The 15221-nt window shown below is 42.7% G+C and overlaps 1 protein-coding gene across 2 annotated transcripts in view; it reads left to right on the forward strand.

Annotated features, from left to right (window-relative positions):
* The window catches only part of LOC147013837 (voltage-dependent L-type calcium channel subunit alpha-1D-like), a 283507-nt gene extending 268501 nt beyond the window's left edge, over nucleotides 1-15006 (forward strand). For both annotated transcript variants that reach the window (XM_085851103.1, XM_085851104.1), the window contains 6 exons: nucleotides 1669-1845; nucleotides 1951-2108; nucleotides 2224-2342; nucleotides 5204-5263; nucleotides 10659-10943; nucleotides 13213-15006. In XM_085851103.1, the coding sequence (XP_085707229.1) occupies nucleotides 1669-1845; nucleotides 1951-2108; nucleotides 2224-2342; nucleotides 5204-5263; nucleotides 10659-10943; nucleotides 13213-13521 (1108 nt within the window). In that variant the 3' untranslated portion in view covers nucleotides 13522-15006. The remainder of the gene's footprint in view (nucleotides 1-1668; nucleotides 1846-1950; nucleotides 2109-2223; nucleotides 2343-5203; nucleotides 5264-10658; nucleotides 10944-13212) is intronic.
* The last annotated feature ends 215 nt before the right edge of the window (nucleotides 15007-15221 follow it).

The raw sequence follows: 15221 nt of genomic DNA on the forward strand, positions 1-15221 counted from the left end.
ATGAATTCATCTTGAGTTCTCCAAACCTTTAATTGAGCAAACAATCACTTGACGTTTTCATCAGTAACATGGAACAACCGTGCATCCACTGACTTGCCGCGAGCCTTTGGCCCACTCATATGGAAACGCACCAGGGATTCCCAGCATATAACATAGCACCCACTTTGGATTTACTTTGTTTCATTATTTTCCTCCCCAAACAAACCCCTCACCCCCACCAACACCCCCCCCACCCTTTTGCAACACTAAATCATAATGTTTACGGTGGCTGGGGCTCAGGCCATTGCATTTAATTAATGTTGGTTGGTAATATATCAGTTTATCCAAATTATTTTACATTCCATCCATCACCTGAAGCAAGTATTGCATTAATGTTTGTTTGTGTGACAACGATTTCGTTGAATTGTTTTGCAGTTGTTTTGATTGACGGTTTGGTTTGATTTAACATATCAAAATTTAAAGGTCACAAGTCAAGTTCCAGAATGGCATTGATTGGTGGTTCCGGGTGTGCCCACCCCGCATTTTTTTTTTATTCACTCTTGAGAAAGGTCAGTGGATGCACGGTTGTTCCATTTTGCTGATGAAAACGTCGAGTGATTGTTTGCTCAATTAAAGGTTTGGAGAACTCAAGATAAATTTATTCAGACACATACACGACATGGCCAAAAGTATCTAGACACCCCTTCTAATTCGTGGATTCGGCTATTTCAGCCGCACCTATTGCTGACCGGTGTATACAATCAAGTACCCAGTCATGCAATCTCCATACACAAACATTGGCAGTAGAATGGGCCGTACTGAAGAGCTCAGTGACTTTCAACGTGACACCATCATAGGATGACACCTTTCCAACAAGTGAATTCATCAAATTTCTGCCCTGCTCGAGCTTCCCCAGTCAACTGTAAGTGCTGTTATTGTGAACTGGAAATGTCTCGGAACAACAACAGCTCAGCCACGAAGTGGTCGGCCACACAAGCTCACAGAATGGGACCGCTGAGTGCTGAAGCGCGTAGCGTGAAAAAAATCGTTTGTCGTCGGTTGCAACACTCACTATCAAGGTCCAAACTGACTCTGGAAGCAACGACAGCACAAGCACCGTTCGCCGAGAGCTTCATGAATTGGGTTTCCATGGCTGAGCAGCTGCACACAAGCCTAAGATCACCATGCGCAATGTCAAGCGTCGGCTGCAGTGGTGTAAAGCTCACCGCCATTGGACTCTGGAGCAGTGGAAATGCGTTCTCTGGAGTGATGAATCACGCTTCACCATCTGGCAGTCCGATGGACGAATCTGGCTTTGGCGAATGCCAGAAGAACGCTACTTGCCTGAATATATATATATTTTTATTTATATATATATATATATATATATATATATATATATATATATATATATATATATATATATCCTCCTATTTTTGAGCTCTTTCAACCAGTGCAAGAATAAAAGTCTTCCATTTTTGTTCTTTTTTTTAATATTGTGGTATTTTCACCTCGGGCTTCAGGAAAGCTAAGCGTTTCCAATTGAAGCCACGGCAAAGTGTGCATTCGTGATCGGAGGTATTGAAGCTGGGTTAGCTGACTTGTCTGCACTCAAAAAAATTTTGTGCTTCACCTTTTAGTCCTGTGAGTGGCGTGTTGTTCACTCTGAGATATGATTGTTACTTGTAGAATGGACTACACTTCAGGGCGACTTCCTGTCATTCGAAGAGAAGAGACCAATGACAGTGAGGACGAGGAAGTGGAAGGATACGAGGAGAATGCCGAAGAGCTAGAAACTGAAGCTGAAAGTAGCTGCAGTTGCAGTGAAGAGGAAGATGAGGAATCCAGTCCATTTGCAAGCATAAGGTATGTTCTTTCAAGGCTTTTGATGTTTTATAATCAGTTAATGCTTTCAAATATATTTCATGTCATTCGGTTATATTTGGAGAGGTTTCTCGGTTATCTTTACAGGCCATACTATTCCCAGTGGTCTGCACAGAATTCCTTTTTGGAAAGAAACAGGGAGCACATGCTCGAGGGGTATTCGAGCTGGAGAGCTCATGACCGTAGAGGAGTACGTGAGCTGCCTTGCCCTCCACGCCGCCGTTTACTACCCGCGACCCCTCCGGGTAGAGCTGCATGTTTTCCTGCTGCACCATCATACTGTTATCTGAACTAATAATGGATCTTTTTACCAGCAGTTAGCCTTAACAAGAACAAAACGTTGCTTGCTTTATCCCTTAGGTCGGCGGCCATCTTTAACTTTGGAATACCGACGAAATAAAGGGAGCCTGCGGGGGTATACATGTCACACTGCGCCTTCTTGCACCAACATGCCGCCTCTGCTTGTAGCAAGACAACAGGTATTTGTGTCATTGGCAATTTATGGGGGAAATTGGGTGGGGGGGAAGAAGGGAGGAAGGAAAGCAGGAAAGATATAGCATGATCAAGGGCAAAATAAGAGAGAATTTTTTTTTTAAAGATTTAATGCAGTTCAGAAATTGTATTTGTTATTGCTTAAGATTCAGGCTCATGAAAGAGGAAGACAGTGGGGGTATTGGAGCCACATTTGGATACAACAAACAGTACAAATCATGAACAGGAAATGAGGAAAAAAAGGAAGGGTGTGAGCAGGGGCAGATTGGGAGCTTAGAATGGCTCTGGAAAATGTTCGAAAAATGACCCATGTCACCCATCCAATGGTAGTCTTCCAAGCTCATTCATCAGTAACCCGATTCCTACTTATTACTCTCACTCCTAAAGGGTTGTGAGACTCTTGGTGTGTGTGTGTGTGTGTGTGTGTGTGTGTGTGTGTGTGTGTGTGTGTGTGTGTGTGTGTGTGTGTGTGTGTGTGTGTGTGTGTGTGTTCGTTTCTGCTTGATTTTTTTTCTCTGTAACCACTTGTCCAATCAATGCGGAACTTCAAACATAGGAGGGACTCTCCATGGAGAATATTTTATTGGTAACTCTGATATTATAGATCACATGATAAGGCAGCCAGATTGGATTAAGGGAAAAAAATTGGAGATCCCTGAAACCACTTAAGCCCCTGTCACACCTTGACGATTTAGCCAGCATATGGCAACGTATCAAAATTGATCTAAAACGCTGGCGTACGCTGAACTATTGATGTTTTTTTTTAGTTTTGGGTGTATATTAACGAGTTGGACGTATGCATAATGTATTAGTAACGTACACAGAACGTTTCGATAACTTATAGATAACTTATAGATAACTTATACCAATGAATGCTTAGCATGTTGTCGGCGTTCACAACCTATGCCCAACGATAGTCTAACTTATGCATAGCACGCGGCAGAGTATCACCGAAAATCACGTGGCGTAGCCTATTAAAAGGCTGCCGCTCGACGATTCAAATCATAACTGCACTAGAAATCGAAGTGTAAACATCACCGTCATGCCGAAGAAGAAAAAGAAAAAAAAAACATGGAGTCTGGAACACTCACGGGTTCCTCCTGTGAAGCCCATTTTTTTATATACCAATTCCCTTAAACGCTGTCAATACGACATTATACGGCAGCTGTAAGTTAATAACACGTTCAGTAATTTCTGTGGTCGTCTGGAAGATGTCAAATACGTCTACATACGTCAATATGCGTTGGAGATACGTTACACATAGGTTCAAAGCACGTTACTCATAGGTTAGAAATAAGTTTCGGGTACGCTAGACATTACCTCGACGTATTTAAACTTTTGAGTAACTTACAAGTAACGTGTGTCAACAATCGCATAACGTGCCTACAACTTATGGCCAGCGTACGCGGAACGTGTGAGTCATACGCTGGCATACGTCGAAAAATTTTGAGCATGCACAAAATTTGTCGACGGGATCGGCGTACTACGACGTATGTCAGCGTGGTTCAGCGTGCTCTTAATGTATACAAAACTTACCCATAACGTATTCAATGTGTGCCAGCGTATTCGTCAAATTTTTCATACGTCGGCATACGCTGGCTAAACCATTAAGGTGTGACAGCCCCTTTAACAAAAACAATAGAATCTTGACATATATCATAAACTCCCCATGGGGAAAACAATTGAAACTTGACATATAAACTCCCCATGGGGAAAACAATTGAAACTTGACATATGTCATGAACAATCCCCACGAGGAATTATATGATGATACTGATGACATCATCGGTGAAGTGGTATTAAAGTCATAACTGGTTGAATTGAAATCCTTATCCGAAAAATCTGAAACCTAATGTATTTGGTCTACGACCCGATGCGAATGAATAATTTAATGTATGACGTCATCAGTCACGTGGTCTGGTGGCCAAATAAAATTGAAAATAAAAATGTCGAAAGTCCTCCTCTCTAGAACCGCTTAACAGATCGATGAGAAACTTCATACATACTGAATGATCAACTAGCCATGGAAAACATAGTTTGAAATTTTTTTCATATTCACCTTCATTGATGCGATTTCACATTAATGTGCACAAAAGTGATGAAATATCCCAATAATTAATCAATAATCAATACAGCTACAGATAATGGCAATGTATGTTACCGAATGGGATGCATGGATGATTTGGGTATGTGGCCCATAATAGCAGCGTGTTCGATAAACGATGATATTTTTGTTCAGTTTTGGTCTGTTTTGGTCATTTGTAAACAAATTACAAAGAGCACACGATTTTATAATAGTTTTATGAAATGTATTTGGAAATACTGCTGACTGCACAATTGCATGCACTGCTTATTTACAAAGCAACAGAAAACATTAATTACCTGGTAAACAACAGTAGCATCATACACATGCACCAAACTGAAAATCAGTAAGTATGACGATGCTGTAAAAAAAAAAACAATTGTATACAAAGTTGAAGCTCGTGGGGGAGAGAGGACGTAGAACGGATCAGGACGTAACAAAACAAAAGGAGCAAGAGAAAGAGGAGGGAAAAACCCCACCAGCAAGGACATAATAGATGGAGACTTGGAGAAATGGGGGATCTGGAGAAGAATGGGGGCTTGAGGAGGACATAGCTGGTGGGCAAAATGGATGCAGTGAAATGTATCATTTTTGTCAATCAAGTAGAACAGTTGAAAATTTACACACAACACTTTCTGTTGATTTTTTTTTTTTTCCTTTGCATCAATAACATTTGAGTGAAGAACATATTACGGATACTCATGTCAATGCAAATGATCAACATTCATCAATAAGTATGATTTTAAATCAGGATTTGGATTTTAGGCACCACGCACAGATGGAAAACAAGTATGGGACATCAAGACGACAGGAAAAAGTTTACAGGTGAGCTTGCTTTTGAAATGGAATTCCATAGGCATTGCTTTGACAGAGGATGTCATGATAGGTTGAACAATGGTCTCCATTTCCATTCAAATACCGAGATTGTTTGATGTAGAGTATCTTGGCACCAATGTTATCAATATTGATTGTCTTGATATGGCAGCCTGGTGTTGGCTTAGTGGTTAGGGTGGTGCCTTGGGATCTTATGGTCCTGAGTTCAAGCCCCGTTGGCTGCTGAATTAATACACCAGGGGGTTGACTCAGCCTGTCATCCTTCTGAGGGCGGCAAAATGAGTACCAGTGTGTACTGGTAGAGGGGCACTGCATCAGCGACACAGTCACGCTTCCAAGAAATTATAGCTACCCCGGCAGCTAAGATGCCATACACAAGAAGAAGTCTTGATATGGATATTGATGAACTATATTAAATACGAGCAAGGTATACTTACACATTGTAAGCAATAACGAACCATGCTTCCCCATTGTCTCGGGTCACTCACCTGAATTTTTTTCATTTTTTTATTTTCACTTATTTTTTTTCATTTATTTATATTTTCATTTACGGATAATTTCTGATGGTTCTGTGATTTTTCCTGGTGTATCCACTGCGATGCCCATTGGCAGGAAAAATTTCAGCTTTCTACGTCACCCGGAAGGTACCGATCTTAATATCAGTCAGTCAGTGAGTCAGTGGTTAGAAAGAGCTTTATATATTAGATATTTGGTATTAATATATTCATGTTAAATATAATATTGTCATGTCAGATGGGAGTAAATATAACCTATGTGATCACATCGTCCATACTCTTCTTAATATCATATAACTATGGATCCCTCCACTCCCCCCCCCCCCACCTCCTCCTCCACCAATTCCACATAACAATATGTACACATCAGTTAAGTGAGAAATGTCACCTGAGCTGATTTGTCATTGCTGGCCTGGACGTCATTGTAGAATAGCTTCACACCACTTAAATATTAATGGACATGCCAGATGACAAATTTGATTCCAATTAGGTTATTGTTTTGTCTCTTTCGGATTTCAGTGCTGCAGAGGATTCTGAATAATAATGATAATAATAATAATAATAATAATAATTACTAGAAAGGCACTCGGTAGAGCACATATCTCCGCCATGCAATGCCTGATCCACTCAAACATATTTGGCCCAATACATTTTTTAAATATGCAACACGGTATATCGTTTTGGCCCTATCTCTCAATGGTAAAGAATCACTTTGGAAATTTAAAAGTTCTCATATCCGGATCTGGATTTGGATTTGGATCTTCACCAAAATCGAATCAATTCGTCCTTGCCACACACTCAACCTGTTGTCCACCAAGTTTCATCCGAATCCGTCCACAACTTTTTAAGATATCAAGGGAAGCGCAAAGCCGCCCTCCCTTTATGTGGGATGGTTTCTTTATTCGTGATATATATTAGTTTCGCTCTATCTCTCAATGGTGAAGAATCACTTGAAAAAATTATCGGATCCGGATCCAGTTTTGGATCTTCATTAAAGTTGAATCAATTCTTCCTCATCACACACCCAATGTGTACACCAAGTGTCATCCGGATCCGTCCACAACATTTTGAGACATCCTGCACACCGGCAGACAGATAGACAGAGAGGAATGAGAAAAGAACCTCCTTCATCTTCGGTGGTGGAGGTAATAATAATAATATGATGATTATGATTCAGTAATAATAATATGATGATTATCTATCTATCTATATATTATTAAAACTCTCATCATGTATGTATGTATATATGTATGTATGTATAATTATATATTGTTACGGATTCGCGCCCGCCGGCGTGCTGACGGCCACGTAACTCGAATCGCGGCACGTCGCCCACCGGACGGACAATCCAGTCGTGACCCTCTCGGACTAACGCCGGGAACCAGTCACGGGTGGACCTTTCGGTCTCACCGCGATCGAGCCAATCGGCCCCCGCGTGGGATAGGGTTGCTCGCCAAATTCGACCTACCTAAGTACCCACACGGAGGGTAGACCGGGCGATCGCACCTCGCCGCAGGTCGACTTCGGACACGGGCCACTTAAGCGACCCGTTCCGTACTATCGGGATAACCGAGCGGTGTTATTCGTCGACCTCGACGGTTCGATTAATTATCGGGCGTATTCAGCCCACTACCAACCCTTTACGCGAAGCAAGATGAGGATTCAATGAAAGAAATGACGAAGCGAAGCGGGAAACAGTTCAACAATAAAGCACATTTATTCGTGATGAACGGACAGCACACATATACAATTCCACCAAAAGCACATAGAAAAGAAAAAGAAACACAATGCAATTTTACACAAAAAGCAAATGCGACAATGCAGATCTAATACCGATTACGTGAGCACACGGCAACACTTATACAATTTTACTTCACAGACGGCGCCGACAACACACACACTCAAAGCAAAGAAAAAGAACACCCTCAAAGATGAGGCGGGCCTGAGGCCGAGACCGGGTCGGGCCTACCCGTCTGGTGATGAGACGCGGAGCGGCGATGGTGCCTCAACTCCGCGGGCCTCGCGGGCAGTGTCTGGTAGGGGGTGGGAAAGGGGCCCCCTTGGTCGCACTATCTCAGCGCGGGGGGAAACAGGAGGGGGTTGCTGATGCTCGGGGTATAGAGGATTTCTACTCTGCCTCGAGTCCCGCGACGAGCGTCTCCACCTCGGCCAGGTCGCGCCGTCGGCCTCCCTGGTGTGCAGCTCCCTGCACGATGCGAGCACCCCTCGTCTGCCCTCGCCGCCTCTCCACAGCTCCGTCCCCTCCGCTCCGACTCCAACGCACACGACGACGACCAACTCCTTCTTGCTTCTTCTTCCCAACTCCACCGCCCGCGTAGTCTTAACTCTTCTTCCCTTGACTGACGAACGTGGTCGCTTATATCAGCCCCGTGGCTTCGCTCTCATCTTTGACCCCCTGCCTTCGACCTTTCACCTCGCTCCCCATTGGCCCGAGAAAAAGTGGGCGTGAATGCTTTTTGATCCATAAATTTGCATATATCGATCGCCCTGCAACGCCCTGGAGGCGGGGCCAAATCGCCCCTCGCTCACCGATTGGACGGAACAAAAGTGGGCGTGTGTCGTTTTTGATCCGTTTTTGAAGTGGAAAATCCGTGGTTTTGTACACGCTGTTCGGCGCGCGCCCTGCACGAGTCCAACACCGGTACCCACAAGCGGCGCAAGAACGGTGGCGATGCGACGGTTGCGAGGTGTGACGTGAAGCGGCGCCGCGGTGGGTGGTTGATGTTGTGGTTGGTGGTGGTAACAATGGCGGTTGGTCCAAAATAAAGATAGTAAAAGAAAAACGGCTATCCTGAAGAGTCGCAGCACGCATAAATGACATGTATTCCCACTAGACAACGGGTTTGGGCCTAACTACACATGTACTTACCGAGATATCTCACCTAAGGGACCTGAATGGTGGTTTGCGAATTTGGTAACCACAACAATATGTATGTATGTATGTATGTATATATGTATGTATGTATAATTATATAGGTATGTATGTATGTATGTATATATATATGTATGTATGTTCCCAAAATACAGCCAAAACGGTACACGAAAGCACCAAAGTTTTCGGGCCACCTTACCATTCTCCTGCGTTGTGCAGTATCAAGTTTCGTACAAATCGGGAAACGAAAAAAAATATTTGAAAATCAATTCCCGATTCAGTCAAATACTCTTCGGGAGAATTTGATCAATGAAAACAACCTCAGCGGGAAAGTTCGCTGGAGCTATCTATTTTTTTCTTTTTTTTTTGAAATGATTTTTTTGTCAACCGCTGTCACAACGAGTTCACGGGTCGTCTAGTATATTACTAAAACTCTCATCTTGTGTATATATATGTATGTATGTAAGTATGTTCCTAAAATACAGCCAAAACGGTACACGATAGCACAAAAAAAATTCGGGCCACCTCACTCACCATTCTCCTGCGGTGTGCAGTATCAAGTTTCATACAAATCGGGAAACGAAGAAAATTATTAAAAAATCAATTCCCGATTCAGTCAAGTACTCTTCGGGAGAATTTGATCAATGAAAACAACCTCAGCGAGAAAGTTCTCTGGAGCTATCTATTTTTTCTTTTTTTTTTAAATGATTTTTTTGTCAACCGCTGTCACAACAGGTTCACAGGTTGTCTAGTATATTACTAAAACTCTTATCTTGTGTGTACATATATATATATATATATATATATATATATATATATATATATATATATATATATATATATATATATGTATGTAAGTATGTTCCTAAAATACAGCCTAAACGGTACACCATAGCGCAAAATAATTTCAGGCCACCTTACTCACCATTCGCCTGCGGTGTGCAGTATCAAGTTTCGTACAAATCGGGAAACGAAAAAATTTATTAAAAAATCAATTCCCGATTCAGTCAAGTACTCTTCGGGAGAATTTGATCAATGCAACAACCACAGCGGTATAGTTCGCTGGAGCTATCTTTTTATATTTGAAATGGTGTTTTTTATCAACCGCTGTCACAACGGGAACCCAACGTGTTCACGGGTCGTCTAGTACAATTTTAACCAGAGTTGGTGCCAAAGCCACCCAATGCTCGCCTGTTTATACATTTATTGTTTTTAAAAGACTAGTGTAATAATATTTTTTATAAAGCATTGCAGTGAAGTCTGATCCAAATAATTTTAAAGCAATATATTTATTTGTATATTGTAATCAGTAAAAAATAGTGTGGTCGATAAAAACATTAGAAAGAAATAACTTGCACCAAAAACTTTAACATTTTCACGCTCACGCTCACGCTGGGGGTATCGCTATAGCTCTCTGTTCTTCGAACAGGCGAGCTAAAAACGAATGAACGCATTCAGGCCATACATTTACAATCTCTAAGTGAGCCCGGTCACAATGGCACAAAGAGCGAACTCACTGTGTCCCATGCGGAAGCGCGGTTGAGTGGTAATGCCTTTATCGACTTCGGGTGTAAAATTTGGCAAACAGGTGTAATTTTCTTTAACTCGTTCATTAATTACTTGCAACAAAGCTTTCAAATCCTTGTTAAATTGATAAACCACAAACAGCCCTCTTTGCATTGTTTTGAATTTATTTGATTTACTGTACGTCCAAATGCTTCCTTATTTATTTGTTTGTTTTTTCTTCCGAGGTTATCCATGGTTACAAACACTTTCCTTTGTGCAAAAAGTCCAAAATTACACGCATTGTTTTCCTGATTAAATCCTTTGCAATGAGTCTTACAACAGCCTGCTTAATGACATTTTGGGTCTACAGTTATGTGAAGACGTTTTCTGTTGTCGCCACTTGCAGCACGTTCTGATGCAAGTGACTTCAGTCATGTTGGTTCCATTGTACTTAAACAATTCTTTATTCCAGGCACTACCCTCTGCTGAGAGGGAGACGGATAATCACTGGCAATCATCCGTATGGACTTTACCTCGATCTGGCCCAGGCTATGTCTACAGCTCACCATCCCCACCTCATCACAGTCGGCCGCCCACCTCGTGCTGGTTTTACAGAGATAATGTTCACTGCATGTGGCAGGGGGAGCAGGAGACTCATCAAGGCTATCTCCCGGAAACCCTTGCGACCTCCACTGCAAACAGAGTGCAGGAGGAAGAGACTAACTTCCAGAGCAGTGCGGACAGCCTCGTTGATGCGGTAGGTTTTGCACTCTGATGAAATGTCTTATTTGTTATGATTCTTTCCTTGTTGACCCTTTGGATCTTGATCGGCCGCTTATCTTACGGCAAGACATGAATAGAATATTGCCCGATCCGTTTCACCGTCGGTAGACATTTTACGAGAGTGGTTCAAGGTTATCTTGCACCGGGCATAGTGGCGTGCGCCTGTAATCCGGCTACTCGGAGGCTTGGGTTGGAGGATCGCTTGAGGACGGGAGCTCTGCGCTGGGCCCGTGCATTGAGAGGGTGTAGGGCAGCCCGGAATCATGGCAAAACCCAATCCTTATCCCTGTGTCATAAGAGGTGACCAGGGTTGCGTCAGGAAGGGGCATCCGGCGTAAAACCTGTGCCAAAATCAGTATGCGGATCATAACGGATGATCCGCTGTGGCGACCCCTAACGGGAGCAGCCGAAAGAAGAAGAAGAAGAAGAAGGTTCAAGGTTATCTTGCACCGTTTGTGACTTACAATTTTAAATGTAGATATATACATCTGTTTAAGGTGAAGTTGCACATTCAGGATTAACCTGCAGTGATTCGTGTCCATTAAAAAAAACAATCAATTGCATCGCTAAAACCTGCTTCTGCATGAGAAGCATGCATTGCCAAGTGATATGGCTAATCTCCTCCTTTGACATTTTGGTTCCCTCAAAACTTTCTGAAACAAAGTAACCAAACACACTTCACTTGCTATGTCAGAAATACCCAGGAAGCTTGATGAAGTAGTGACGTCACTTCATGCAACAATCACCTGCAACTGTTGCTACCATGACTCCACAAACTTCAGCGATCTGCTATTCTTTATTTTTACCAATTACCTCAAATAAAACGTGTGAATCACATTTGAACCACTTTTCAAATGATCAAATTGTGATGCATCTGTTACTTAAAGGTCGCTTCTGTTACTAAAAGGAGAAGCATCCATCCGTGTGTCATGTGTCATTCTTAGGGGTTCCTGCTCTTGTAGAATAATAAAAAAAAATGGTACCGTTGGAAAGCAAATAATCAATTTACTTTTGAACAAAAATTTGTCCTTGTTTTATCATCAAGATTCCTGTTTTTAAAAACCCTCTCTCCGGGATTGAGCTGGCAGGATGGCCTTGAGATGCACACACTCGCTTCTAAGCTGTCTAGCCTGAGTTTGAATCCCGACCCAGCTATTAACCGTCATCCTTGTGTTTCACAGGCAGAGTGATTCATCAATGTGTGTACCGTCCCTCGGATGGACGTTACACTGGGCATCCATCTGCCGGCATTATTTGGTGGACGTTAAAGATCTCACGGTGTCCTTCGCGAAGAGTAAGCAAGCTATCTGGCCAAATTCAAAATTCCTGCACTAACCTCCTGTATGAGAGTGGTGACCTGTCTCGGATTATGCTCCCTAGCCAATGAAACTGCCGTGACAGCCACATGAGCCTGGACCATCCAACCATATGAGTGGTGTGAGGACCATACATTCATCCATCCATCTATCAGCATTGAACAATAAGTGGTAATGGGAGCTTAATACAGCGGTTCCAACGGTAACATTTCTTATTCTACGACAGCAGGAACCCTTTCCAATAACACGGGAGGAACACACAAAAGGAAATATAGTAATACTTCTCAAAGCAATTGAAAAATATATAATAGTACATGGAAGGAGCACACAAACAACAACCACAGCCACCACAACAGCGGCATCATCAGCAACATCCATCTAGCCATCCAGTGTGGCCATACTCTGTGCAGAGTGTTAGTGCTGCCGAAGTCTCCTTGGCTATTAGACACAATCTTGGACGGGTCACCACTCCAACACAGGATACCAGCAAGCTGGCACTCATTTTGCCGACCTCGGAAGGATGACAGGCAGAGTCAACCCCACCTGGTATTAATTCAACAGCCAAGCGGGATTTGAACTCAGGATCCTGGGATCCCAAACCCACCACCCGAACCATTAAGCCAACACCAGGCATATCAACAACAACAACTATCCCAAGCCGACCCCCCAAACCATTAAGCCAACACCAGACATATCAACAACAACAACAACAACAACAACAACAACAACAACAACAAGCACATGTTATGAAGGATCAATTTTTGTGTTTGTTTCACATCATTTTACATCATCAATAAGATTCATAGATAGACAAGCAATATGTTTGTGAAGTACAAGATGCTGTCTTTTGATTAAAACCATCAGCGAAGCGACAGGTAGGCACGTCTAGTGTCAATAATTTGGGGTTATTTTTGTGTCACTTCTTAGGTCTTACTTTCAGAGGGCCTCAGCCACTATGCCAGCAATCCCCGCATTCTATCAGTATCAAAGACTGAACTGATGGAAGTCTGTGGACATCCATTGGATGAGATGGAGAGTGCTGCGTGTTGTCCATTTTCTGAACGACCCGGCTCTGAGCATTTTCCCCACGGGCTGAGCCAGACTTCTCCAGAACTGACCCAGTGTGGCCCAGATACGGATGACAGCGTCAGCGGTGACACGGACCAAAGCACCTCAGCTCGGGGAGGACAAGAGGAAGACCTCTCCACTGAGATGATTTGCATCATGACCCTATAGGAAACTATGTCCATTGCCTAGGTGCACCTGCAGGCAAACTTTGCTTCCTCCCTTTGCAAAGTTTTGCGATATCTCCACAATAACTTTCTCCGTTGCCGATAAAGCGAAACTGCCGTTTTTTTTTAAAGCAAATTAGTGAAACGTCAGTCCCTGTTTCTATTTGTACGGAGCGGACGAACACCAATCTCTCAATGATTCGCACCATCCTATTGCATTTCGCGTAACGTGACTTGCTGTTTCTTACCAGACAGCAATGCAAGTTATTGGCGGGCAACGAGCATTCAATTCAGCAGGAGCAGGTCCAAACCAAAGTCTCAGCACCGTCGATATCGGAAGCAACCACATCCCACTACTCACCGGTTTTAAACCTTTGGTTTATATTTTGTTGGCAAAGAGCACGCACACATAATAAATTCATTTTTCTTTCTTTAAGTCTTTTTGCATCGTTAATACCGACCATCCAAGCTCATTGTCGCTTTGCATTCTTCGTGAAAGTTAATTTGTATCTTCCATCAGCCGTTCTCGTATTGTTGCTTCCAAAGTTTTTCTTACGATCCTCCATCGGCGTGGTTGTTATAAATTGTGGTTCATTGTTAGCCGTGCATGGCTCTGCTTTTTTCATCGTTTTTTTTTTCCCCCACACAAACGCGCCAAGCACCATATTGCTCACACAGTCGTGCTTTGACGTCGCTCTATTGCTGCATGAACCGTTTAAAGATGTCGTGAAGATTTGACAAGCTCCTCTATTTGCATGCCCCTGTTGTGGATCCTGGTAGCAGATCTGTTGCCCTGGATGCATAATGGGTAGTCCTTGAATGTGTACACAAAACTGAGGTGCTGAGTTGGGCACGGAAAGGCAAGGAAATGAAAGTGCCTCTGTTGTCATATCTTGTTTGAGTTCATGCCCTCACATGAAGCCAAAGGCTTTTGACGTGACGACTTTTTTCAGCCATACTCCCGAGGCTCTCCCAATAAGAACGATAAATAAATAAATAAAAACATTAATGAAAAGATCATTAGGTGTGAGCATGGTTCAGCGACTCACTCGGCCCCAGAAATCCTTACTGGACATTTTGGACGTGCTGTAGCCATTCTAATACCCTGGTCCATCGGCTCGATATTTGTTGAGGCCAATCATGTTCAGCGAAAGACTGTTATTTCTGTTTAAATCTTCACCCGTGCCGCTTTTTTTCCAGGCACTTTCGGCGGTGGGTGAAACGATTGGGTTTAACACAATCTGTGAATATTTTATGAGTTGAAATCCTCAAACAGTGCAAAAGAAGTTTTGTGAAGATCTTTCGTCTATTTGCTACCGTTTTGGGAGGGTGCATGCATGAGTCAGAATATCCTGGGTAAACCGTTGTTTGTTTGTTTGTTTGTTTGTTTTATTATTTATTTATTTATTTATTTGCACCATCACTTGTGAGCTTTGAGAAGATTTGTCCGGAAGGTTTCTCACAATCTTTGATTAATAAACATTTCTGATGCAAAGAAAGATCCAATGTGCAGGTGTACTACTCATGTAATTGTGTTGTGATTTAATTTTTTTGCAGCAAATTGGGCCATACATGTTATTACCCCATGCGTGTAGTGCAAATCAAGGTGAAGCAATTGGTTCACTCTGTCTGTCTGCCAGTCTATTTCTACGATCGAGGAGGTACAGTACTTCGTTTCCGTTTAATTTTGTATTTTGAACACTG

Source organism: Eptatretus burgeri, chromosome 13 (assembly GCF_056783735.1).
Source record: "Eptatretus burgeri isolate ZD-2024b chromosome 13, Ebu_testis_v1, whole genome shotgun sequence".
NCBI classification, from domain to species: Eukaryota; Metazoa; Chordata; class Myxini; order Myxiniformes; family Myxinidae; genus Eptatretus; species Eptatretus burgeri.